Here is a 26,280-nt window from a genome sequence, read left to right on the forward strand (position 1 = left end):
TATCTTCTTCGTTTACATGGATTGCTTTATCTGTTTTTTCATAATATCCTAGTTTAGACCAGCACAGTTAAGACACTTTTAAAAACCTAGTAAATTCTTCTTCTACAATCCGATCTATTTTTACAGCATTTCCTCTTTCACGACACCATTTATAGGTATGTATTTATCGAAGAGAATCATCGGCACGACCATCAATTCTGAATCCACAGGACAGGTCATTGTTGTTCGATATTACTGTAAGTCGATGGAAGACTCTCAAAATCGAGGGAAAAAATCAAAAACTATCTATTAAACCCATTTCAGAGACCCAGAATATTGTGCATTTCATTTCCTGACCAAGGTGGTTTGGGTAACAAAAGAACCTTTAAAACCCATCAGATCGGCTTCCAGTTACTAAAAGTCCAATATTAAAAAAAGGAGGCTTTTCATTTCTACTAAAACAATATAAACTTTGTAATTCATGTTTTATTATAACTATAACTATAGAAAATATATTTTCAAAACAAAACCAAAACCGAAATAAAACAGATTTAGGTGATCGAAACTAAAATCAACTTGCCCCTAACCTTAAAAATACACTTTGAATTAAGTATAACTAAACTTAAAAATATACTGAATTAAAACTAAAAATTAGCCGCAATTACATTTTTTTCTCTGCTATGTTACGAGAGACGAATTGCTCTTTCGCAAAATAGATTAATGATTTTTTTACCCCTAGTATTAACAGCTATATCAATGCCATTTTCTAGCGATGGCTCTGCCGAAATGTTGTGATCATCTAGAACAGCCCTAATATCCTCCTTTCGGAGGCACATCACAGATGCTTTCTTTTCAGAATCTATATGCATTCCCATAATAAGAGAAAGAGAAGGATCTGTAGGACGATCATTAAAATATTTCGCCATTGTGAAGACATTGAAGTAGTGATTTTCAAAAACTTGTTTTACTGCATCTTTTACAGCATGTGGATCACATTTTAATTCGATTATAATCCCAGATTTACCATTATTCAGCATTATATCAATTTTGGTTCTATAATTTGGGATGATTATTTCCGAAGAGAAATCCGTTGTGAGTACATGTCAATGTAATTATACTCTGTAATGTTGCCTCATTTAGTGGATCGATAATTTTTGACTGTTGAAGTAGACGGGTTACAGTACTTTGAAAATTTGCTAATTCTTTATTGAACTCTGTTAATGAGCCATCTTTTTCACAGAGACTGACAAGTTCAGAAAATGATTTTGAACAATCCTTGGACAAATTTTCGTTAATACCATATTTAATAAAAAAATAGTTTCGTAGCCTCGTTGTAAATTCCTGAATTAACTCGCCGTTAGGTATTTTGAGTTTTGAATCAGTATATGCTAAGTATCCAAGAGATATAAAAAACCTAACAATAATGTGTTCGTCACAACGCAAATTCGCATCAGCTAATATCCCATGCAACGATTCCAGATCACTTAATTCTAAGGTCCCAGTTTCAAATCTTGCATATCTATCGCACTTTGTAGTAGGCTAGTCAACAAGTTAGGCACGACATCCTCATGGAATAGGTTATTCATCTTGTGGATGTAACCAGATTGTTGCCAATAATTTTGCAAAGCATGTTCTCCCAGATCTAAATTCTCCAGAAAACTCACAACCGATTGAGGATTATATAGTCGTTTCTTGTCTCCATTGTAGTATCCATTATATTTGGCTTTCGCTTTTGTCCTCAACCCCTCCAGGTCCGTCAAGTTTGAGCATCATACATCGCAAAAAAAATTCAAACATATGCCATAATTTTGTGCTAATTCTGTACCAATTTGTGCTGCAATTTTTAAATTCTGTGCTCTTTTCGTTTTCGAGTTATTCAAGAAACAAAAATGATGCTCAAACTTGACGCCTAGCATCATATGTCATCAAAATGAATCAAACTAGTCTTATAATTTTGTGCTAATTCTGTGCTAATTTGTGCTGTAATTTTTAAATTTTGTGCTCTTTTGGTTTTTGAGTTATTACCAAAACAAAAATGATGCTCAAACTTGACGCCTAGCATCACGACTCACAAAAATTGATCAAATTGGTCTTATAATTTTGTGCTAATTCTGTGCTAATTTGTGCTGCAAGTTTTAAATTCTGTGCTCTTTTGGTTTTTGAGTTATTCCAAAAAACGTACAAAAAATAGTAGGCAACCCGAAATACAGATTTTAACAATTTTGCTTTCAAGAAGCATCATGCATCACGAAACAGCTTAAATAATATGCCATAATTTTGTGCTAATTCTGTGCTAACTAATGGTGCAATTTCTAAATTCTGTGCTCTTTTCGTTTTTGAGTTATTTAAATAAACAAATTAGAACAATCGTCAAGTTTGAGCATCATACATCGCAAAAGAGCTTAAGGGATATGCCATAATTTTGTGCTAATTCTGTGCTGATTGAGGGTGCAATTTCTGAATTTTGTGCTCTTTTCGTTTTTGAGATATTTCAGTTGCGTCAAGTTGGAGACAATGCATACTCCTCTGATATTTCAAATAATTGAAGTAGTTGGTAAATACCTGTTCTAGATATAAAGTCGGAAAACATTTTAATAAAAAATTACTTGTACTTTACAGATTTTATTGTTGAAAAATACAAAAATATTAATATGCATTCACAATAGATCATTGTAGGTTTCCCAAGAATTGTCAAATCTTCGACAATGAGAAATGAAGTGTCCCAACGAATTCGGTACACCTGCGCCTTGATATTCGACAACGCCCCTTAAATACCTAGGAACGGAATCTAAATTTAAAATTTTTGGTATTTCAGCTAGTGTTATTCGTTGTGGAAATTCACGATTGTTTACATATTTTGTAGTTTCAATGAAAATGATATCATTAAAAATTCTATTTATTGTAAATTTTTTTCCACAATTTTTACAAAACTTTTTAATTTGATTTAAATAGATTAAAATAGAGTCATTTAATGCTGAAATGCCTTGTTCATTTAACGTATTTACGTTGGTCGGGATTGTCGGAAATTTTGAATTTTATCAGTACCGCAAGAACACGTATATGATTCTTCCATACTACAAATGTTACATCTCGTAATAGCAGAAAAAATAATAGTTTCGCAATTAATAAAACTGATTCCAAGTATGTTCTTTTCGTTAGAGAAAATTTCGTAGAGAATTTCGGCACGGGTATTATAAATTTTAGTCATGTTGTCATTTCGAGCTAATAAATTAGCAAGTACAAAAAGATTGTTAGAAGCAAAATTTAAATTTAAATTTTTGCTGTCACACAGACAGCCAGCCAGTATTTGTAAAATGCTATCAGCAGCGCAATTATTCGCTAAAGACACTGTGCTAAAGTTGACTTTTTTTGTTTTTGATTTTGCTAATCCACCGTTTCTTAACAATGGTATTTTTATAGGAGTGTCCATTGTTTGATCTTTGATTTCAATTGTTGACCACTCCGATTGAGGATTTAAATAAAAACTTTTTCTAATCTTTTTGATTTTTGTTCTTTTAGGTGTTTCCGTGATCCTGTTGTCGCATTTTCCTTTCCAGTTGTCTATTTCGTTCAACAGTTTTTGTTCTTCACTCAAACTTGACGCTTCTTCAAAGAAAATTCGTATTTTGGGTTGCCTACAATTTTTTGTACATTTTTAAAAATATCTCAAATACGAAAAGAGCACAGAATTTAGAAATTGCACTATCAATCAGCACAGAATTAGCACAAAATTATGGCATATCACTTAAGATCTTTTGCGATGTATGATGCTCAAACTTGACGATTGTTCAAATTTGTTTATTTAAATAACTCAAAAACGAAAAGAGCACAAAATTTAGAAATTGCACCCTCAATCAGCACAGAATTAGCACAAAATTATGGCATATCCCTTAAGCTCTTTTGCGATGTATGATGCTCAAACTTGACGATTGTTCTAATTTGTTTATTTAAATAACTCAAAAACGAAAAGAGCACAGAATTTAGAAATTGCACCATTAGTTAGCACAGAATTAGCACAAAATTATGGCATATTATTTAAGCTGTTTCGTGATGCATGATGCTTCTTGAAAGCAAAATTGTTAAAATCTGTATTTCGGGTTGCCTACTATTTTTTGTACGTTTTTTGGAATAACTCAAAAACCAAAAGAGCACAGAATTTAAAACTTGCAGCACAAATTAGCACAGAATTAGCACAAAATTATAAGACCAATTTGATCAATTTTTGTGAGTCGTGATGCTAGGCGTCAAGTTTGAGCATCATTTTTGTTTTGGTAATAACTCAAAAACCAAAAGAGCACAAAATTTAAAAATTACAGCACAAATTAGCACAGAATTAGCACAAAATTATAAGACTAGTTTGATTCATTTTGATGACATATGATGCTAGGCGTCAAGTTTGAGCATCATTTTTGTTTCTTGAATAACTCGAAAACGAAAAGAGCACAGAATTTAAAAATTGCAGCACAAATTGGCACAGAATTAGCACAAAATTATGGCATATGTTTGAATTTTTTTTGCGATGTATGATGCTCAAACTTGACGGACCTAACCCCTCCTCTACTTCAAACCGATCAAACAGCATATCGACTTCATTTTCAGAAAACCCATAGTAATCCTGGCACAGATTGGGGGTTCCGAATTGTAGTCGTTCCAAGTTACCCAATACGCTGGAAATCGTTATACTAGCAATATCTAAAATTCCTGTCATAAACACTCCTTGAAAGAGGTTAGGAACTCCTTTTAAAGCATTTCCAATAGCTCCAATGGCGAATGAAGCAACTTCCGTTAGGTCGTTCAACTTGGCATCTACCAGATTGTACAATGCATTTGAAACAATCGAGTCATACTCGTCAACAAGCAGGAAAACTTTTTTTTTTATGAAACATATTCAGATAAACTACCAAGTCTTGCAACCCCTCCTTTACACGTTTTTCTGGAATTTCTTCGTAGGCACGTTGGTTACACCATTGTCTGCAAATATCTTTTTGATAATCTTCCAACGGTGACACTGTGGATTTGTAAAGGTACTTGTGTTGCTCCAAAGCGCAATGTATAGCTAGTCTACACACATTCACTGCATCTGATTGATTTCTGATGGGATCACAACATTGAAAATTCAGTGCGATAATCGGATATTGCCCGAAATGAGTTGTTACAAAGTTCTTATTCCGCTGGTCCATAACTTTTAACTTGAACCTTGCTGAATTGAACAGTTTATAGTTGACCTTTTCTTCCAAAATCGTTGTTTTCTCTATTCCATTTTCATCTACTTCCAGTTCCAAGAATCGTTGGAGCATAGTTAAGTTTACACTTTTTCCACACCGACGCGGTGCTGTAAAAAGTCTCACACGAAACTTCGATGTAACAATTGCAAAAATCAACCCACTTTTATCAACAAAGTTATCAGAATTCAGAACTTCTTCAAATACCGGTGAAAGGGTACATTCTCTCTCGGTCGGATGGTCCCCCATAATAAACAAAGAAGAGTAACACAAAAAACCGCATCTAAATAGCTCTCTTCGTTTTCGTTTCGTGCAATTTTGTACGAACTTTTACATTAAAACGCCCTATCTTCAAATTTGGATAGTTCAACCTTAAGCCTCATTTCCACAGTCCGTTCTAGAGAGAAACAAATTCGATTTACGATGGAATTTGCGTTATTGCACCATATTTTGCGGTCGAAAAATTTGCAAATCCTATTGCACCCTTGGTTTACAACCCTCTGCTCCAATTTGGGCGGACAAGCTGGTTGAAACGCCAAACCACCAGACAGACTGCTACATTTGATAATAACCAGCAGGTTTAATTACTCCAATTCTTTCAATTTGAACACTAAATAACGCATATAAATGTGGTTTAATTTTAATAAAGATGTCGATAAATGTAGATGAACCTATCATTGTATGAAAACAGACGTGAATGAATGCAGGTAGGTACGTTTCTTATCTCTGTGAGTGGATTTACCCTTTTGAAGTATATTTGATTGAAATGAAATGTATTTTTGTGGATTTGGGCAGATTTATTACCTGAAGATTTGAATTTTTAATTTCGTTCTATGAATTGAATTTTCTGGATTTAAATGAAAGTTGAATGAAAATGCCTATTCCAAATTCTGGAACCATTTAACTTTGTTCTAGTTGTGAAAAACGAAACAATTTTTAGAGTTTAGATTGGAATTTTCAAAACAAGAACGGTCTGTCATTCAAGGTCCTATGGCGACCAATGAGAGACAGCGGAGAAGTTAAAGTAGTGTCACGTCTTGACGGGGTCTTTCAATCATGACACAGTTTTAGGAGTGTTTATCGATTTATTCCTAACTTTTCCTACTAACTACATTGATAAACACTAGAATATAATAAACTCAAAAATAATTACAATATATCGGTAGGGGTTGGCATTGTCCCACTGGATCACCACCCCTGGCTTACTCGACAACCACTACTGGCTAACTACTCTTTGTACGTCGCCCATCTCACCTCGTTTCCGCAAGCTTCGTTTTAGAGTGTTAGCTAAGCCACTTGCAAAAACCCGTTGCAACGTACAAAGGTAGTTAACCTGTTGGTCGTCGCATTTATTATTAACTGCTGATTCTTTAAAAATTGTCGTTCTGACAATTAACTTATTGCCTAAACCTTAACTATTTTATCCTAATCATTTACATCTCTATTCTATGCCTAATCTCCTCTTCTGTCCTAAACTTCCCTCATGACCGGAAACGTTGACTCTTTACATCCTGCCACTAGCTTCGACTAGAAGAACAAAGCAGAACTTCCCCACACCTCGGAGTGGAACTCTTCCAACTGCACTGACGGGTCCTTCTAGGTGTGAAAACTTGTACTGCTCTGGAGTGAGGCTTTACCTTGGTTTCTCTTGGGTTATACGTTTTCCTTGACCATTTAGAAGCTCTTACTCAAAAGGATCTTGCTTAGGTTTTCAGGAAAGTTGCGTGGTTACAGGATTCTCAATAAGGGCGAGGTTAAGTAAACAGGGAAAAAGAATGGTCGATCTCTATCAACTCAAGTAGCATTGACCTCCAGCCGTCCCTTCCAAATCACGCAGTTTCTTGTCGGTTCCGTTGAGTGGTCACTCTGCCTCCACTTCGCCTTCCGGTTCTTTGATGGCACTCCTGGAAGTGTGATGTTTCTTCTAGCCTACCACTAGGACAGTCGGTCTTGTCGTGACATCTCAGACGGTCCATCTGTGATGGGGACAAACAAAAGACAACAATCACAAACTAATAGATTTAACTCCTAATCTAACCTTACAAGCTAATTACAAATTACTCTGACGTTTACATGGATTATCTTACTCTAAAATTGCTGGCAACAAGAATGCGAACATGACATTGTTGTTGTCTAGCCGACCTTCACTTTTCGATCAGCTGTTTCATTAAGCGCGTTACCCATATTTTTCAACCCGAATAAAATTTAAAGCTCCCCTCTTTTATTTTTTGTCAAAAAAAGTTTCCCGTTTTTCCCTCTTTTCTTTGTGCCTGTCTGCTTACCTTAATTTAATCTCTTTCTTCTTCGCTCAAATTCCTGGGTGGGTAGAGTGTAATATTGGCACTCTGCCCCTTTGCTAATTCGAGTAGGGTCTCCTTCCCTATCTCCACATGGCACGTGCTCTACGTTACCCTACTGTCCTCCTCTGGCAGTCTCTGACTTACCCCAGGGAGGGTAACTGTTTTCTTCATACTTCTTCCTACAAATCTTGATTGCTTTGATTCATGCTTCCTCCTACAAATGAGTTTAATAATTGAATAACCAAAAATTTTGAAAAAATCAAAATTTAGACATCTAATTAGAAAATCTAAATTTGACCCATAGATGACGCCACTTTCAAAACTAAAAATTTGTGGGATATTAAAATACAACGTAGTTTTCACGTAATTCTGCAATTTTTAATAACAAAAATCTTAAATTTGACTTAAAGATAGTGCCAGTTTTAAAAATCAAGCGGCACAAACTGATTTTGTTCTACAATTCTGTACTTTTTGAATATTATTTTGAAGTCTATAATTTGCCCCCGAGTTAACATCACTTTGAAAGTCAAGAGGTGAATTTGGAACAAAAATTAAAATTTCGACATAATTTTACAAGTTTTGATTTTTAAGGTTCTAAATCTGACCCAGAGAACGCTATTTTATATTCAAAATTTTGGATATTTAAAATCTCAAATTTGATTCAGAGATGACGCCACTTTCAAAAATCAAATTTGATCTAAATTTTTCAAAAAGTTTTTGGTAGAATTACTTATTTTAAAATTTCAAATTTGACAGCGAGATGGCAATGCTTTTTAAATTTAAGCGGGAAATTTACAATTCTGCAAGTTATGATATCCAAAGTTTCAAATTTGACTCAGTGCGTCATTCTAGTGTTACCAACGGTACTCACTTATTTATGACGAAGATTTCGATGCAGAGTTTGTCATCAACAAGAACTAAAAAAAGAAAAACCCGGAGACGATCTTCTTTATTTTATCGTAGCTGAAATGTGTCGGACTTTGACCACGTCTTCAGTTTTCGTCAAGAAGCGTCTTTATGAGCACTATTATTAGTCTTTTTCAGGAGAACAAACTAAATTTCCATCTCCCCACACAGCAGGAGAAACGTTTCTTTGATGTACTTGATCTTTCGGAATTCCTCTCAATTTGCAGGATGACAACTCATATACGGTAAATCCAGGATTTTCACAAAAACGGGCGTCAAGTAAAAGTACCTCAACATCAACAAGCTAATTGAGCTCAAACTCTTGACGATCAAGTTTTTGGTGGATATCTTCCGTCAAAAACGCCAGAAAATGGGTCGGTCGTTGAAAAAAAACACAACGTGCTTCAAAATGGCAAGTTTTTGGTCGAAGCGTTAAGAGGGACTTGAAAATGTCGTAATGCATTCGACATTTTACTCAAAAATTACAAACGATAAAAAATTGGGATTTCAAGAACAAAAGAAAAATAAAACGAATCGAATAAAAATATTCTCATTTTTATGACACTTCCGGTTATATCGGAGGCAGTAGAGAACTTGCGCATTTAAAAATGAAACATTCTTGGATTCTATTAGTATGTACAACATATTCATAAAACCTGGTCATATTTGTCTTTCTTTAAGATGAAGTTTGGGTGTGCATTGTAAATAAAGAAGGAAACCAAAAACACCTATCGTCAGAATAATTTCAGCTTGGGCCAATATTTAAGGCTTAAATTGGCGCTAAAAAGGAAAGTAATCATAACCAGTTCTACTTTGAGGAATAATTTGAGCATTTTATTGGTTATAAAGTCTATTCCGGGGAACGTTTTGGTTTAAAAAGCATTATTTCTTCCTTGATTTCGTTGGGGCTATTTATGTTGTGTGGATATGTTGTGGAATATACAGTGTTTTCTGCGGGGATGAAAACATTGACCAATTTTCCAGGTTGGTGCCTGAAGAGAAGATGTTACCCAGATTCCTAAAACCAATTTGTCTATTTATGCTGCATATTTAAGATATTTTACACATACCTCGGAAGATAGTTCATCAGACCAACAACTAATTCTGTTTACTTTAAATCCAGAGTCCGTTTCTTTTAAGTAACAGAAGTAGTGCCTCTCTCTCATAGGAATTGTCCCAGTTATGTACGTAATCGAATATGTCTTTTTGGTTCTCATCTCTGACTGTTAAATCTGCGCCTCTGTCATACAAATACTTGACGTTTTCAAAACAACCGTTTTTACCAGCGACAAGTAAAGGCGATTGTCCGTTCTTATTACAAGCATTGAGATCAAAACTCCGCTCTAATAAAAAGTCTATTATCTGAAAGTTTGCATTCTTTGTTTGTGATGCACTGTGTAAAGCAGTGTTCCCATCATTATCATCAATTGCCAAGTCAGCGTTTAATCGATGAAGATGTGCAACGTTCTTAAAGCATCCAACTTCACAAGCTATGTTAATTGCAGTGCGACCTTGCTTAGTGCGAGCGTCGATGTTTATACCCAGTTTTAGTAAGAAATCCATTATTTGCATGTTTTCACATTTAGAAGATGCTGCGAAGTGTAACGGTGTATATCCGCGATCATCAACGATTGTAAAGTCAGCGTTGTGGCTGTGCAGAAATTGCACATTTCTAAAGCAACAACTCCAGCAAGCATAGTGTAATGGGGTCTGTCCATATGTGTTGAGAGCATTTAGGAAGAGACCTTTGTGCATTAAAGATTTCGCTACTTTAAAATTATTGTTTTCTATTTGCATTAAGAAATGGAAAACTGTACAATTTGTGATGTCTAAATTGTCACATCTGCATGGTTTTCTATTAAGATTTCAGTGCTTTCAACAAAACCACTTTCGCTTGCGAGATGAAATGCAGTTTTCCCTTCTTTATTTTGAGCGTTGACGTTGACTCCTTTCGTTATCAATAATTTTAACATTTCTGTGTTCTCGTACCCACTTTCCATTAGATAGTGCAATGACGTGTTGTCCATCTCATCTTGAATATTGACATCCATTCCATTTTCGATAAAAATTTTAGCGCTTACACAAAAACCTCTTTCGCTTGCGAGATGAAGTGCAGTTTTCCCTTCTTTATTTTGAGCGTTGACGTTGACTCCTTTCGTTATCAATAATTTTAACATTTCTGTGTTCTCGTACCCACTTTCCATTAGATAGTGCAATGACGTGTTGCCCATCTCATCTTGAATAGTAACATCCATTCCATTTTCGATCAAAATTTTAGCACTTTCACATAAATCTCTTTCGATTGCGAGATGAAGTGCAGTTTTCCCTTCTTTATTTTGAGCGTTGACGTTGACTCCTTTCGTTATCAATAATTTTAACATTTCTGTGTTCTCTTCCTCACTTTCCATTAGATACTGCAATGGCGTGTTGCCCATCTCATCTTGAATAGTAACATCCATTCCATTTTCGATCAAAATTTTAGCGCTTTCACACAAATCTCTTTCGATTGCGAGATGAAGTGCAGTTTTCCCTTCTTTATTTTGAGCGTTGACGTTGACTCCTTTCGTTATCAATAATTTTAACATTTCTGTGTTCTCTTCCTCACTTTCCATTAGATACTGCAATGGCGTGTTGCCCATCTCATCTTGAATAGTAACATCCATTCCATTTTCGATCAAAATTTTAGCGCTTTCACAAAAATCTCTTTCGCTTGCGAGATGAAGTGCAGTTTTCCCTTTTTTATCTTGAGCGTTGACGTTGACTCCTTTCGTTATCAATAATTTTAACATTTCTGTGTTCTCTTCCTCACTTTCCATTAGATACTGCAATGGCGTGTTGCCCATCTTATCTTGAATAGTAACATCCATTCCATTTTCGATCAAAATTTTAGCGCTTTCACACAAATCTCTTTCGATTGCGAGATGAAGTGCAGTTTTCCCTTCTTTATTTTGAGCGTTGACGTTGACTCCTTTCGTTATCAGTAATTTTAACATTTCTGTGTTCTCTTTCTGACTTTGCATTAGATAGTGCAATGGCGTGTTGCCCATCTCATCTTGAATATTAACATCCATTCCATTTTCGATCAAAATTTTAGCGCTTTCACAAAAACCACTTTTGCTTGCGAGATGAAGTGCAGTTTTCCCTTCTTTATCTTGAGCGTTGACGTTGACTCCTTTCGTTATCAATAATTTTGACATTTCTGTGTTCTCTTCCTCATTTTGCATTAGATAGTGCAATGTCGTGTTGCCCATCTCATCTTGACTAGTAACATCCATTCCATTTTCGATCAAAATGTTGGCATTACTAGAACGATATTCGAGTGTTAGATGAAGTGCAGTTTGACCATAATCATTTTGAGCACTGATGTCGACGCCATAGTTTTGTACCATTTTCATCACTTCTTCATTAAGATTTTGCTGTTTCACCAAGTGATGCAGAATTGTGTTTCCACCACTGCACTGTGCTCCCTTTTGCATCAACATGTCAAGCATGTCGTAGCGTTGGTAGTAAGAAGCAAAATCTAGAGGATTGTAATTGACCATGTAATATTCCATAAACATGTTGTTTATATTTCTGTCATTTATATTGTCTAATATGATTTCAACTGTTTCGATATTTTGTTTTCTTTCTTTGGTGCAATCATCATTTGTGCAACCTTTAATAGCCATGTGCAACAAATAGAAATTATTATGATTATTAGATAACAGTTTATAAGCCAATTTTGGGTTTTCTTGTAACATTTGCTTAAACAAATTGATGTAACCTAACACCGATACATAAATTGCGAAACTTGCAATTTTAAAGCTATGTAAATGAATGCTTTTGGATATTTCTTCAAATGTCAACACGTTCATCTCGACAAGTCTTTCTATCGGATATAAACTCCCTCGATAAAGTGAATATTCCAAACAATTAAACTGAAATAAATTGTCTCGTTGATGCACATCTTTCAATTCTTTAGCCAACACATCAACCATATTCATATAGAGACTTGTTGCACGTTCCACTTTGTCTAGTTCGTAATGGTATGGCAAATCCGAAAAATTAAAGAAATTGCCGTAAGTGCAAGCTAAATGAAAAGCTAGTCTACCGCCTTCGTCTTTCTCGTCACACTTTGTGGAGGTGAGTTTTTCAATTTCGTCTAGACTTTGATAAATAACAGCCAAATGCAGAGGATTATTTTCAGCCATCATCATGTCGAAAATCTTCCTTAAATTGTCGTATCTTGGTCTGAAAAACACGTCTTTTAAAAGTACGACTTTCTCTCTGTTCTTCCTTAACCAAGTACACGCGAAATATTCGGCAAAAGTTTGATGCTGAAATATTACCACATCTTCAAAGAAAAAGTTTTTTTCACCGAAATATTCATTAAAATATTTACTTGACTCGTTTTGATTAACATTTTTAACAATTCCGATTTGATGCTGAGTTTGATGCTGCAATATTATCCCATCTTCAAATAAAAAGTTTTCTTCACCGAAATATTCATTTAAATTTTTACTTGACTCGTTTTGATTAACATTTTTAACAATTCCGATTTTATCTCCTTGTTCTTTGATCATACTTAAAAAATCTTTGGTTTTGGTTACGTCTATTTGTAGTTTCTTAAAATCGCCATAATTCAAACATGATACCAATGCTGGAATTTCGTACTGCTCCAAATCATGTTCAATATTCATCCCGAGTTGACTTTTAAGACTCTTGTCAATACCAAGTTTCTCATGTTTTATTTGGCTTTTGCTCTCGAAAAATAACTTATACATCTTCGTCAATACAAACATGCTTTGTCCTTCAACTTCAAACGCATTCGTGTTATGCAGAAATATTTCACTAAGAATGTGCAGCTGCAATGGAATTCCAAGCAACTGACGACTGTTGTTGACGTCCACACTTTTGAAAACGGCGCTGATGATCTTTTCTATTTGCTCTTTTTTGTATCGTTTCTGCAGTCTTTTTTCTAAATACTGTTCCTGCTGTTCTTCACTTAGTTCTTGAATTTCTATGGGTTCGACTTTTAGGGTGTGACTCAGTTTATCGCGTAAGTTTTCTCGCGATGAGATCCAGATGTTTAGATCTTTCTTGTGCATATGTTGCACGCATTTTAGAACAAGATCGACATGTTTACTGTCGACTTCATCTAAACCATCCAGGAATATGTGAACTTTGTTTTGCTTGATTAAAACTTGTCGAATTTGTTTGGTGAAGACGTCTTCTGACTGACCAAACATCAAAATTTCGTTTGAAATGCGGTCTAACTGATCATCTAATTTGATCTCTTCGTATTTTGCAAAAAGTCGATTGCAGTTAATTAAACTGACATAAAACGCCCATGAATCAGACGGACAATTGTTGTTTAAAACATTCATCATTCTCGATTTGCCCATTCCAGGCGCCGCACAGAAAACGTTCAAATTGTTGTCAAGATTATCAAAAATGTTTTCTTCCCGCACAATCTTTTTCGTTCGAGGGAAGTGAACACTTCTAGAAACGTGATATTCTGGAAGTTCTTCGTGTTTCTGCCCTATAAAACAACACTTCTCCTGAAACATTTCAAACAGTTCCTTTGTTTTTATATGTTTAGCCATCTCTTGATCGATGTTGACGAGTTGCTGGAGAGACAGTTCGGATCTTCCTTGGAGCGAAATCATAAAATTCTCCATGATCTGAAGGCGAACATTTTCAGGGATCGATTTTCTAGTCAAATCTTCTAAACTTTCAAAAACGTCCCATTTCTTAAAATACTTTCTGCTCAGATTTCCAACTAAAAGAATTTTCTTTCCATGCAATTGTGGTTTCAGAAAGTTTAACACGGACTGGACCATTTCTTCGTTTTCTTCGTTCACTTTAAGCAAAAGTGGTGCCTTTTCGAGAAGCCATGAAACTTTCGATGGTGTGGACGCATCGTTTTCTGACAAGGCAAACTTTTCCGTGCACTTAATAAACTCTTCATTTTTCTCTACGTGCCATGGGAGTTTAATAGATTTATTTTCAACGATAGTAAGCTCAAAGTGTATGATAACCTTCTTAAGGTTTTCCGTCTTGTCGTTGGTATTTTCGGGCGAAAGCTGTTGAATGTAAGGTGAAAACGCTAGTTCACTTAGTTTCGCAACAAAATCTCGTTTGGTCAAAACGTAATTTTGAGTCCACCATATCTTTAAAAAGTGACTTAACTCAGCGTACAACTCGCATTTAACAAGACTATTCAATTTTTCTTTAAACTTAGTTTCAGCCGTTCTTAAATCAAACTGTTGCGACAAAAAGTAAAACCGGTAGTGTGAGTTCTTCATTTCCAAAACTGTGCTTTTTGATCGTTTTGAGGTGTTCAGTAAAATATTTTCGTCTTCGAGTTTACACGGTCGAACTTCAATTCCGCCTGACAAATGTGTGTCGCTTTCTATATCCGTATCGACGTTGGTATAAAGAATAAAGACGTCTCCGTCATCCTTATCAGTAATTTTAGAAATAGAATCTAAGTACTTTTGAGCGTAAAATGGACTTTTTTTTGTCTCAAAATACTCTTTCTTTACGACTTGAGCCGTATCTTTATGTTTCAATTGAAATAAAAATCTACGTGTTATTCCATTTTTAAATAAGATTTTAATTTCTATATCATCAAAACTTTCGCAATCGTCGTTGTTTGAAGTCATCTCAAAGTCTTCGACGTCACAGTTGGTACTTAAATTGAGGGCGTACAACCCACACATCAGTTTCTCAAACTCCATTCCGGAATTGATTGTTCCGGTTCGTTTTGTAAATGTTCGAAACTAAAAGAAATACCAAACAGTTGTTTATCTATATTTTGCTCGAATTTTTTGTTTGAAAGTTTTTAAAAATGTAAATACTTTTCAAATCGTTTTCTATGTTTCTACTGCACTAAAACTTACCATTTCTGTAGCGCGTGTACATTTCTTTTTTGCTGGGAGCTCATGCGTCTGTGTTAATGGACGTTTTTTAGATGTCTTTCGCATCTCAGAAGTTTGGACGACCTAATAATGAACAATCAGTTAATTAACAATAAAGTTGGTTAATTAAGGCGATTAATAGTCGAGATGTTATAATAACGCACGAACATAGTTAGAACATGTGATTCTCAGTAGTATACAGGGTGAACCCGAATAAAGTGCAAAGATTTTAACCCCAATATCAGACAACGCAGTTTGAGATAATGACCAAATTTAGCGTTCCAAAACATCACCGTTTCCAAAAAAAAGATTAAAGTTTTCTACTGAAATTGGAGACAGTTCAGATCATCGAAAACATAGTAATAAAAACGCTAATAAACCAGAGGCAAAAATGTCTTTATCGGAGTTCCCTTAGTTTAGCAATAATCGTGGTAAAAAAACTTTACAGTGCCAAATTGTTTAAATTACTTTGCGTTAAATTTTTTTATTCTTTACTAGTGGTTTCTTCAAAAGTGTTATGAAGATCTTAAAGTTATAAAAAGTGATTTGTTTACGGGTAAAACTGAATTTACGCGTGATGATGACATTGTGGATTGTCTAATTAAGAGCATTTGGTCATTTTTTGTAATAACTTCAGGTAAAATTTTAGACTGGTCCATAAAGCGAGTTGAAATATGTCATTTTAAGAACCAATCGAGTTAAATATTGGTCCTTTTGAGAGCTCCATTTATTTCAAACAAATTCATTTTTTGCCATACTCATGTTTTGAAATGTGTCGTACCATTAAAATCTGTAAAATCTGAAAGTTAAACATATCCGATAAGAGCGTGTTTATTCACAATCAGTCAATAACGTACATCTTTCCTAACCTCTTAGAGGTTAGAAAGTGAGCGATTCCAAAGGTACCCATTTCAGCGATCGAAAACAGCTCAAAAGCGGTCAGTAATGACTAATGAGTCGTAATCGGTCAGGAATAAAGCACTTCCCAACCTCTGGGGGCGCCACAGACGATTTTGTACTAAAATTTTTAAATTAAGGTAGCTGGATTATGTAAACAGGCGTAGATGGCAACCGCAATCGATTTTTTTTTTGACAAGTGATTAACCTCAAAGACACATTTTTGTTTTAAAAACTGGGTTAGTCTTTATAACAATTATTAACAGCGCAATTCTGGAGGAGTCCACTCTACTTCACTGTCGGACATTGTTTTTAGAAAAAAATCACGAGGAGAAAACCCAAATTTGTTACGACTTTTGCTAACAAATTTGATAGAATGTCAATCGTGCAGCGTCTACTAAGTGTTAATTATGAGCATTATTCTAAAATACTCAACAACAATAATTGTAAAGCCGGCCGTCTCGAATAACGTTGTAACCGTCAATTCGTCAAAACTGACATACTAGTAAAAAACGTTCTACAATATACGATATATAGTTTTTCTTTGGAACATCTTGTCAAAAGAAACTTTTTTCGGGGGCAACATTTACCTATCAACATGTACAGTATGTCCCCGGATTGAGTTCACAAGAGGGAAAAAAAGTTTATTTTTCATTTTACAAAAAAATGACAAAGGAATAACATTTTTTGCTTATTTCAAAACAGATAAATCTGCAATTAAAATTTCAAAATTATTAGTTTGTATTCTTAAAATTAATTTTTTCAGTATTTTTATTTATTAAATTTTGTAATCGTATTCAAATAATAGCAGGCTGTGGATTCACAAAATCAAATAGTGCGTTAAAGATTAAAGAAAAATTTTCCTAATAATGTATAAGTATTAAAAAATTGGAAAAAAATGCAATTGCATCCTTAACAATAATTGAGAAAAATCGAAACAGTCGAAAAAATTACGAGTTAGAATTGAACTATGTGCTAAAACAGGTAATGGGCCAATCAAATAGTAGAAATTGGTTTGAGTTAAGAAACAAATTTCATTCCTTTGACATTTTTTGCTAAATTAAAATAAAAAAGTTCTTCGTTATTTTTTGTTTTTTTCGATTTCCAGAACACAGCTTGATAATATTAAAGTTTTAATTAAAGATTTATTTATTTTAAATTAAGCAAAAAATATTAGTCCTTTGTCATTTTTGTGTAAAATGAAAAATAAAGTTTTTTTCCCTCTTGTGAACTCAATCCGGAAACATACTGTATTTTGATAAAAATAAATTTCAAATATTGTGTTTGTAACGTCGTTTTTTTGCACGTTATTCGAGATTGGTTTTTAATTAATCAACTGGGTTTACTAGTGACATTTCACTCTTTAAGGAGATGACACAATTAACGTTAAAATCCTTAAATCAAACATGTTTCTTGTAAGTTTATTTAAATGATTGTGAATAAAATTGTATACATACCTTGGTGGAAAGTTTCATTTCTGTGTCGCATATTTGCTGCGCTCTCAGGTATCAAACTAATGCTCGACAGGAATGAAACACTTTCCCCCTCGGTATGTAATCTACTATTTGTTCGAACGGTTTTTGCACTTGATGGAAAACAGTGCTTAAATTCACTTCCATAACGGGTAATCCGGGCGAGGTTTTGCCCTACACGAAATCCGTTTTTTTTTTTGGAAAATCATTTTCATTTTATTTGGGTTCACTCTGTATATACATGAAGAATCGCTCAATACTGAAAATTATTTCAAATCGTGCAGTAATAATCTTATTAATAAACGGTTGACGGAAATAGTAGTAGGGGAACGTAGTCGAATACCGATTAGCGATCATCTTAATTTTACACAAACTAACTGGTATAGGAGATATATTAGGTGCTGTTATGATGCAAATTACCACCTGAAATAGTGCGCAGTTTCATTACAACATTGAGTAAGCGTGGTCAATTCATGACCGTTTCTTTAAAAAGTCCATTCTTTGAAGACTTTTATCCGACACCCATATTAACTAATCATGCAAATAGACGTTGATCAATATTAGCCGACTACAGGAGGGAAATATCGATCAAGCAATAGTTTTTTTTTGTTTTTAACACTTTTATATTATCAAAATTCAGAAGATTTGTTGTTGCTATTATATTGTGAAAAGAATAAAGTTTACGTTTTAATCAAAATTTTGTTGAATTTTTTAAAAGTATTGTTTTTGTTTTATATTATCTGATCGATATTCGACCCCCTTCTGCTAAACCAACTCACATTTTTGACGGAGGGTGTGTCATTTGCGGCTGAGGTCGACGGCTGCGCTGATGGTTCATTGATGAGACTTTGTTGGAAAGGCGTTAGTTGTGTTATGGTTTCTTTTGTGTTCTGTTAAATTTTTCAAAATTAGTTATGTTTTTATTATAAAAGTAATAGTTGTAACTAAGACAACACTGCAAGATCAACTTACCACAATTTCAGGTTTTGAGGAGGTGCTCGACTGCTTTTGGGATTCTAAGAACTGGACCTGTTCTTGTAATTGTCTAATTTGCTCTTTCAGTTTGTTAACTTCATCTGTGTTGTTCTCCATAATTGCCAATTTAACAGTGCTAAAAATACAATAAAAATAATGTTAGTAATAGTAGGTAATAGCTATTTACAAATAGCTAAAATTACATTTTTAAGACGTCGCGACGCCAAAACTATCAGTAAGAAAAAACAGATTTTTGTTTCAACTTCTAGAGCTTTGTCAATTATTTAAGCGTGTGCAAATTTTTAAAATTTTATCTTTAAAAATTGAAGACGATTTTGGTGGTGGACGCAAGTGTTGCCGGATCCTGTATAAAAAAAATTGTAAACTGTTGTGAACAACTTTACCCCCGCTTTGAACAGCTTTTGAAATTTTGGAAGAAAAAACTTGTTAAAATTTCTTCAAAGAAATTAAATGGATCAATTCTTGGTGTTGTTGACAAATTATCAAAATTACAATTTATTCCCCAAACACCAAATTTGACAAAAAATGCTGACGCGCGTTTCGATAGCAATGCTATCATCATCAGAGCGATGATTAAACTGATGATGATAGCATTGCTATCGAAACGCGCGTGAGCATTTTTTGTAAAATTTTGGTGTTTGGGGAATAAATTGTAATTTTGATAAAATTTGTTAAAATTTGCTAATGTATAGATTATTTAGCGACTTTTGTAAGATTTCACGTATATTTTGTGCTGACTGCTTGAATTCCAACCGCTAAATTTGCGTAAAAACTCAGTATAAATATTATTCTGTCAAGTCAATTTTAAAACAATAATTTGTGTCACTTGAAGTGTACGCAAAACTTTTGAAAGTAACACTTGTGATCACCTTTAAAATCGTCTTTAATTTAACAGATAATATTTTGAAAATTTGCACCAACTTCGAACTTTGCACTGCAATTTTAATGAAGGCACGAATTTATTTCAAGTAATAGTTATTTGTGTATCAAGTCAGTAAAATGATTTTTTATTGAACGAATTTGAATTGTGAACCGAGAGAGCATAGCGAGCGAAGTAAGTAACCGACGAATTCAATAAAGACATTTTACTGAAGTGGTGCATACAAAATTTTATCGCCAACTGTAAAAATAATAATTTTAAAAAATTAAGATATTATAACGTGTTGCATTTTATTATGAGAGTTACTTTTACCATGGAATAATTGGACCACATTGACGAAGAAGAATACGCCAGTAAAACGTTTTCACTTTATTTTGTGGTTTCATGTTTTCAAATCTACCCAACTTAATGTCAGCACATCAACAGAAGAAGTCTGGATAAAAGTTTTCTGTGATAATCGTGAGTTAATAATTGGTTGTGCCTATTTTCCTCCTGGCTGCGATATCTTAAAATATTCTAGTCATCTTAACTGTTTGGAAAGAATCTGTGATAAAAATTCTAACTGTGATATTGTTGTGGCGAATCGGGCCCTTATGGCGCCGATTTGGCTTGCGGGCGGTAAGGCCCTCGATGTTGGTAAAAGTTTTTCGCTGCCACCAGCACACCTTTAGGCGTGTGCAACCTTGAGGATGGAGGTCTTCGGACGCGGAGTACGAATTAATACAGAAATTGAATAGTATGGCGGTTTATTAGAGAACGACGATACATACAATAAAACAAGCGCAAAAATACGAAGTTAGAACAAATGAGCAAAAATAAAATAGGATAACATAAATTAAACTCACCAGAACGCCTCGCCGTTGTCAGAATGGGTACTAATTAACACGTTAAATTATATAAGGTATTTTGAGAATTTAGAAACTATTAAATTATTACACAAATTTAGAATTGGGACCTAAAGAGCTGCACTGCGGCTTAATTTTTAGAAGTGTTCGCGACTCGAACCGTGAAACTAGACTGCCTTTCCGCTCCCGGTGGTGGTACCGAAGTCAACAGATACCACCACCGGGGGTGGTGGCGATTTTCTTTGAATCCCGGCATCAGCAACAGCTGCATCCGTTCTGGATAGACACTAACGCTGCGCTTCTCACCGGTGATTAAAACATATCTGTTGTTCGAAGAAGGCGAGACGCTCTGATCGCAATATTTGCGATAATGGGTTTATCACATTACACATTTATTTGTCCCCAAGTTAATCGTCATACAATGGAGTAATTGAAAATTAAAAACTGTTGCTTGCTTGTCATATTTCATACGAAACATCTGATTAATGGTCATCTCTATCATTTCAACTGTGGCACAAATTATAGTAAATGCCCACTACTTATAGACGTTGTAATGATCTGTAACCCAATTCCGCCAAAATTCAAATGAACCGCCAAACTCGAGAACCGCGAACTTTAAAATAAATAAAATGGCCGAAAATCGTGATCGTCTGAAACGGCTAGGACCTACGTTGTGTTGTGAAGGCGGATGTTCATTGGATACAAAGCAGTGCATCGTCTTTTGGGAAGAGCGTACCAACACAAGGAAATAAAAATACACCAGACCAAATGAGGTTTAACTTGTTTTATTCAGACTTTAGAAGTTTGAATGGTTTTGATTGAAATTTTACAGTTACGTGTTCATTCTTAACATTTCAAGACATACAAGCAGTTGAACAGATGATTTGATCATGTTACAAAATTCTTAATAATTTTTAATGTCAAAGGAAAGGTCACTTTACAAAGAAACATTTCGGTACAAAAAATGCAATAAACAAATTAACGGAAAGTGAATTACATCAAAAGAACTACAAAAATCTCCCATTCTCTCTGTTGTGAGTGTGATCAAACTACAAAAATTATTGAAAACAAAATAACAATGAAAAACAACACACAATTTACCAAGTAGACATGTACCAACAATTTATCAATGCACATTAATAAAAGATGATTATTTTCAAAGGCGACACACAGAAACAGGACGAGATTAGATTTTCGGAAGACCCGAAAACAATCTTTCCTATTCCGCAAGCATAGTACAGGCGGTGTCTTATCGAGAGTACTAACAAATTATGGCCAGATTAAGAGTAACCAACATCTCACCCGCGGAAGACCCGCTAGTTAGGTGAACCCTGACTACCCCGCGAGTCCCACGTAACAAGCTTCCAGCACTGGAGGGTTTTCGAAAGTCAAAAATCAAAGTTTAATTTTGAATTGATCACACTCTAAAAAAAAAACATACTAGCATTAACGCGAGAGGCTGTTTGTTATGTTGAGTCTTTTGTGACGAAGAAAATCTAGAAAGGAGAATTGGGTTCGGACAAGTACAGAGCAGCTAAGAAAACAAGGGACATACATAAAATACATAAACATATAAATTTTCAGTTTCAGTTTCAATAAAATACAATGGAAGAGAAAGTCGTGGACTTTAGGAAAAATGTACTCGTTTTTGCTCACGAATGACACAGAGCGATTCAAAAAGACATTCCCAGTTAATTTGATGTATTTCACAATTTCTTTAAAATCCTATTCTATTTTTAATTCTTCGAACTCAACAGTATAAATTCCTTGAACTGAATCGAATAAAATTCAAGTTCCCAACACCATCGGGTTTCCACGAATCTAAACGTGTCTTATCGAACGGCGGGCGAACACTTATTGAATCCAGACGCTTACGTCACCGGAAAAACGCGTTACTTTAGAATTGTACAGAAAATAGCTACTTTACATGATTCCGGAGTGACTTCCTTATTAAGACAACAAATGACAAAAATTATTACATACCAAAAGGTGACAACATACAAGCGCTTCTACAAGGGGCCCTAAAATAACACTACACTCCCGTTAAAATTAATGGCACAGCACCTTGGTAGTCCCGAAGTCGTACCCAGAATGACTCTCCTCCGCTGTGGCGGCGGTGAACTCCCAAGTCCACCAACTTCTTAACGCAAAAATTCCTGCGGTCGTTGTGGCGCGAAGAGTTTGAAATTTAAATTTGAAGTGGGACACTACAAGACAAATTAATCAAATTCCTCTTCGTCACCTTTGTTTTCTTCCACGAAAAATTGGAAAACACTTTTAATTATCTCCTTCGCGTCGTTGCTTAGAAATTTGTGGCGTCTTTTTTCTTGAAAATTTCTTGTAGCATCTTCTTCTACCGACACATGTGCTGCGTTGGCGTTGTCTTCCTCACAGCTAACTGTTTCGACGTCGATGTCACTATTTTCTACTTGATCCTCGACTGGACGCCACATTTTTTTGAATATCACACAAAATCACTTTGCTAATCAGAAGCCAGTTGATATTCTCACGTTTAGAGTAAGACTAACTTAATGTGCAAAAAAAAGTAGGGAATGTTTTCTGTTTTCAAAAACAGAATCTTATTGGTTCCAATATTTGACTAATTACCTAAATCCTGAAAATGTACGGTCCGGGAATTACGCTTGGATTATAGCTAGGTATGACATTTAAGGGAGGGTTTCTAAAAAATTAGTCAGCACTAATTGTAAAGTAAATTAAAAACTTTTCATTATAGTCTAAATGCTTTTTTATGGAAACTTCATCAAAAAGCAACACACATTGCCTCTCTTTTGCACTCATTGATTTTATTTTTAATTTAAATGTTGTCAAAAATTTTGAGCCGAACCCCGGTTTTAAACCGATAATATTTATCCATCTTCGAATTGTTGAAAGCCCAGGCAAAACAAAGTTCAAACTATTTCTCAAAAATTTGTAACAGCTGGGCGATTTAAAAAATATACTTATCGCTAAACGTCAGTAGTGATACAAAGCCGGTTCTAGACCGGAAGTCGTAATCTCGAGCGCCCGTCCGGTGATGTATTGTCATCTACCAATCAGGCGCACAGATGGTGTCGGCGGCTCTTCCGGCGTATTGCTGGTCATCTGCCAATCAGGTGGCGGGTGATTTAAAAATTTGACAGATGGCGGTGGGAATTTGACAGCTGGTGGCGGGAAATTGAAATGTGTAGCCGGTTGGAGGCGCCGCGAGCCGATAAACAGTTCAATTTGCGCGTGCGCGGCTAAACGGCGGGAAATTTAAAAATTTGACAGATGGCGGTGGAAATTTGACAGCTGGCGGCGGGAAATTTGAATTGACAGATGGCTGTAAATTTGACATTTGATCGTTCAAGATGGCGTCTTTAATTGTGACAGCTGGTAGAGGATCAAGATGGCGGTGACGGTTTGGGTGACAATCATAGAGGGCGCTAGAGAGAGAAAAAATTTCAAAAAAATTTGAGTGCGGTTCTCGGAAAAAATTGCAATTTCTCGGAAAAAAATATTATAATTTCTCGGAAAAAACATGTAAAATAGTTCGTTATTTGGGTGTGGTCATTTGGTCTGATTTCCGCGTTTCTCGGAATAACCGCAAACATTGATAACAGACCAAACTAGATGTTTTCAAACAAGACAAAAATTTAAAATAGTTCGCAGGGTATAAGCAAGGTGTTTGAGATTTTCAGTCGCTGCTTGTATTTTTTATGAGACTTTTGGTGGGTCGTATGTACGATTTTCTGTAGCGGGATATTTAAAAATGGTGGAGTGCACGCCATCTATCCATCGTGGTGTGGTAGAAATCTGTATTATCGATTAAAAAATTTTCTGGAAATATGTAAAAAGTGTATGGGCAATGACACTATTATAGCGATCGAGTACCTATATAATAATAAATTAATGAAAAAAAAAATTCTGCAGGTCGTCTAATGTATGCAGGAATCTGCAAATCGATCAACATTAGTAGATGTCATATTTTTAGCGCAAATTTTGAATTCGATAAGAGGTGTGTGAGTGGGTGGTGCGTGCAAATATAAATCCAATTGAACTTCCGTAATTTACAAGTATTCAAAATGAATACGCAAACAAGAGAAGAAGTCAAATCAATTATTAGAAACCGATGGCCTAATCTTAAATTTATAAGTTTATGATCTTTATATTTATATTTATCAATATATCAGGGTGTGAACTAGGCAGTGTAGGTTGTATAAACAATACATGGGGCCTACATATTTACCATAAGGTGAGTTCCTTTTTTCATATATTTTCAATTCAAGGAATTTATTTTTGAATATCTTCACAGTATCCTGAGACAATTCGAAGGCGTGGAAGACCACGGAAAAGGAAGCCTTCTTTTCAATTTATTGCTTTGTAAATATATTATATACAAATAAAATTAAATAAAAGTATAAAGTTTTATTTATTATTCAAAATAAAGGGCGTGCAATATAAGCAATAAAGAATTACTTAACTAATTACATATATGAAAAGCGTGTTTGGCGTTTTTTGGTAAGGAGCTTATATTTTTTCTTATTATAGTCATCGTCGTCGTCGTCCTCATCGTTGCAGTGATCTGTGAGAAAAATATTATCAATATTTCATAAGAATGATCATCAATGTGATGATTAGAATAAATTGAATAATGATCCCCACGAAAGTGAATTAATTTTATTCAAACTAATAAATCGTTTATTGTCAAAAGGTGATAAAGCTTTTATTAATTTTAAAAGTGCAAAGTGATGTATTTGAATTAAATGTATTCTGTCGTACCCATTTTTAAAGCTGAAATAAACAATAAAGCAATAAATAGCCTGTTCAGAATACGATTTTTCACAATACCTACATTTCATAATTTGAATTTAAATTCGAATCTAACGAATAAATTGTGTTAAATTAATCTTTATGCGGTAAATGATGTTAATATAGATGTTAGTGTTAAAATCAAGACATTGATATTATTACCTCTAGTTTTGTGCTTCAACTTCCTCGACTGTGGCATGTATGAATTTGATCCTGCTGATATTTTAACGAATTTGTCGATTGAGAGAGTTAGAAATAAAATTGAATCAAGTTGCCATCCACTTCCAGACGATTCAAAATTACATGTCTGCGAATGAAAAAATCGGGTTCGAAAGACCTCAATTTACCCTCAGAAAGGTAAAAGATACTTCGGGAATGCTTTTCCAACAAAAATCTTTACAAAATCACAATGCCAGTTGGCTATAACAGATGTCAGATTAATTACGACGTAATTTAAAATTTGTTTAAGAAACAACAAAAAGGGGGCCAGAGGGTTAAAGGAGCTCTATGATTTGAATTCCAAGGTACAGAGTAGTTGTAGTAATTTAAATATTATTTTTAAAGTGCAATCAACCAAGTTAGTGACTTTCGAATCAATTCTTAAGGTTGATATTGAAGCCGCAAGTGGTTTTCCTGCAGATACGAAAGCATATTGCATTCACCGCAAACGTTGATATTTCTAATTTTATCATTTTAATTATGAATTTGTATTAATTAAGCTTGTAGAAGGTGACAAAAATGTTCGAAACACAAATTTTATTTCTTATAAATTTTATTATTACATATCCAATTATATAAATAATGTGCATTATTGGCGCTACAAATACATAGTTTTTTATTTCCTGAAGCATATTCATGATACATGCAGAACGGAATGGCCTTTGGAAATTTCTCGATGCATTGAATTGTGGTGTTGACGTCTTTTTCTATATTAATAATTTCAGGAGACCATGTAATGGTGTCGGTGTGATATTTGAAGTAGTCTTTTAAGAAAATTACATTCATTCTTCCTTTAACGTAGATCACATCGACCCGCTCACCATGTTCGGAATCGAAATGATATCCTAAAATGTTGTCGATTTCTTGGTAT

General features: G+C 34.6%; 1 protein-coding gene, 1 long non-coding RNA gene and 1 pseudogene across 2 annotated transcripts; all 3 read right to left on the bottom strand.

The window, feature by feature from the left end:
* Window positions 1–449: 449 nt before the first annotated feature.
* Window positions 450–5,450, bottom strand: LOC148165926 (uncharacterized; annotated as a pseudogene).
* A 3,207-nt stretch (window positions 5,451–8,657) lies between these two features.
* Window positions 8,658–22,502, bottom strand: LOC148165927 (uncharacterized). Its single transcript, XM_088049604.1, has 7 exons — window positions 22,383–22,502; window positions 18,651–18,789; window positions 18,458–18,568; window positions 15,292–15,393; window positions 10,272–15,171; window positions 9,478–10,236; window positions 8,658–9,425 (listed from the first exon to the last, which is right to left on the bottom strand). Exons 2-6 carry the CDS (start codon window positions 18,768–18,770, stop codon window positions 9,521–9,523), a joined length of 5,949 nt encoding a protein of 1,982 aa, XP_087905730.1. The 5' UTR covers window positions 18,771–18,789; window positions 22,383–22,502; the 3' UTR covers window positions 8,658–9,425; window positions 9,478–9,520.
* Window positions 22,503–24,786: 2,284 nt separating this feature from the next.
* LOC148165928 (uncharacterized) lies at window positions 24,787–25,484 on the bottom strand. The gene is made up of 2 exons (XR_015771088.1): window positions 25,353–25,484; window positions 24,787–24,963 (listed from the first exon to the last, which is right to left on the bottom strand). It is a non-coding gene; the product is annotated as an uncharacterized LOC148165928 (long non-coding RNA).
* Window positions 25,485–26,280: the final 796 nt, after the last annotated feature.

Source organism: Gnatocerus cornutus, unplaced genomic scaffold (genome assembly GCF_029298725.1).
Source record: "Gnatocerus cornutus isolate USDA-ARS CGAHR unplaced genomic scaffold, icGnaCorn1.1 ctg00000144.1, whole genome shotgun sequence".
In the NCBI taxonomy this organism is placed as follows: Eukaryota; Metazoa; Arthropoda; class Insecta; order Coleoptera; family Tenebrionidae; genus Gnatocerus; species Gnatocerus cornutus.

Coding starts and splice junctions, on each gene's coding strand:
- LOC148165927 (XM_088049604.1), bottom strand. CDS start 18,770: ATGGAGAACAACACAGATGAAGTTAACAAACTGAAAGAGCAAATTAGA. Junction 18,569..18,650: donor CCTCAAAACCTGAAATTGTG/GTAAGTTGATCT, acceptor AAAATTTAACAG/AACACAAAAGAAACCATAAC. Junction 15,394..18,457: donor ACACACCCTCCGTCAAAAAT/GTGAGTTGGTTT, acceptor GTTCATTATTAG/GTCGTCCAAACTTCTGAGAT.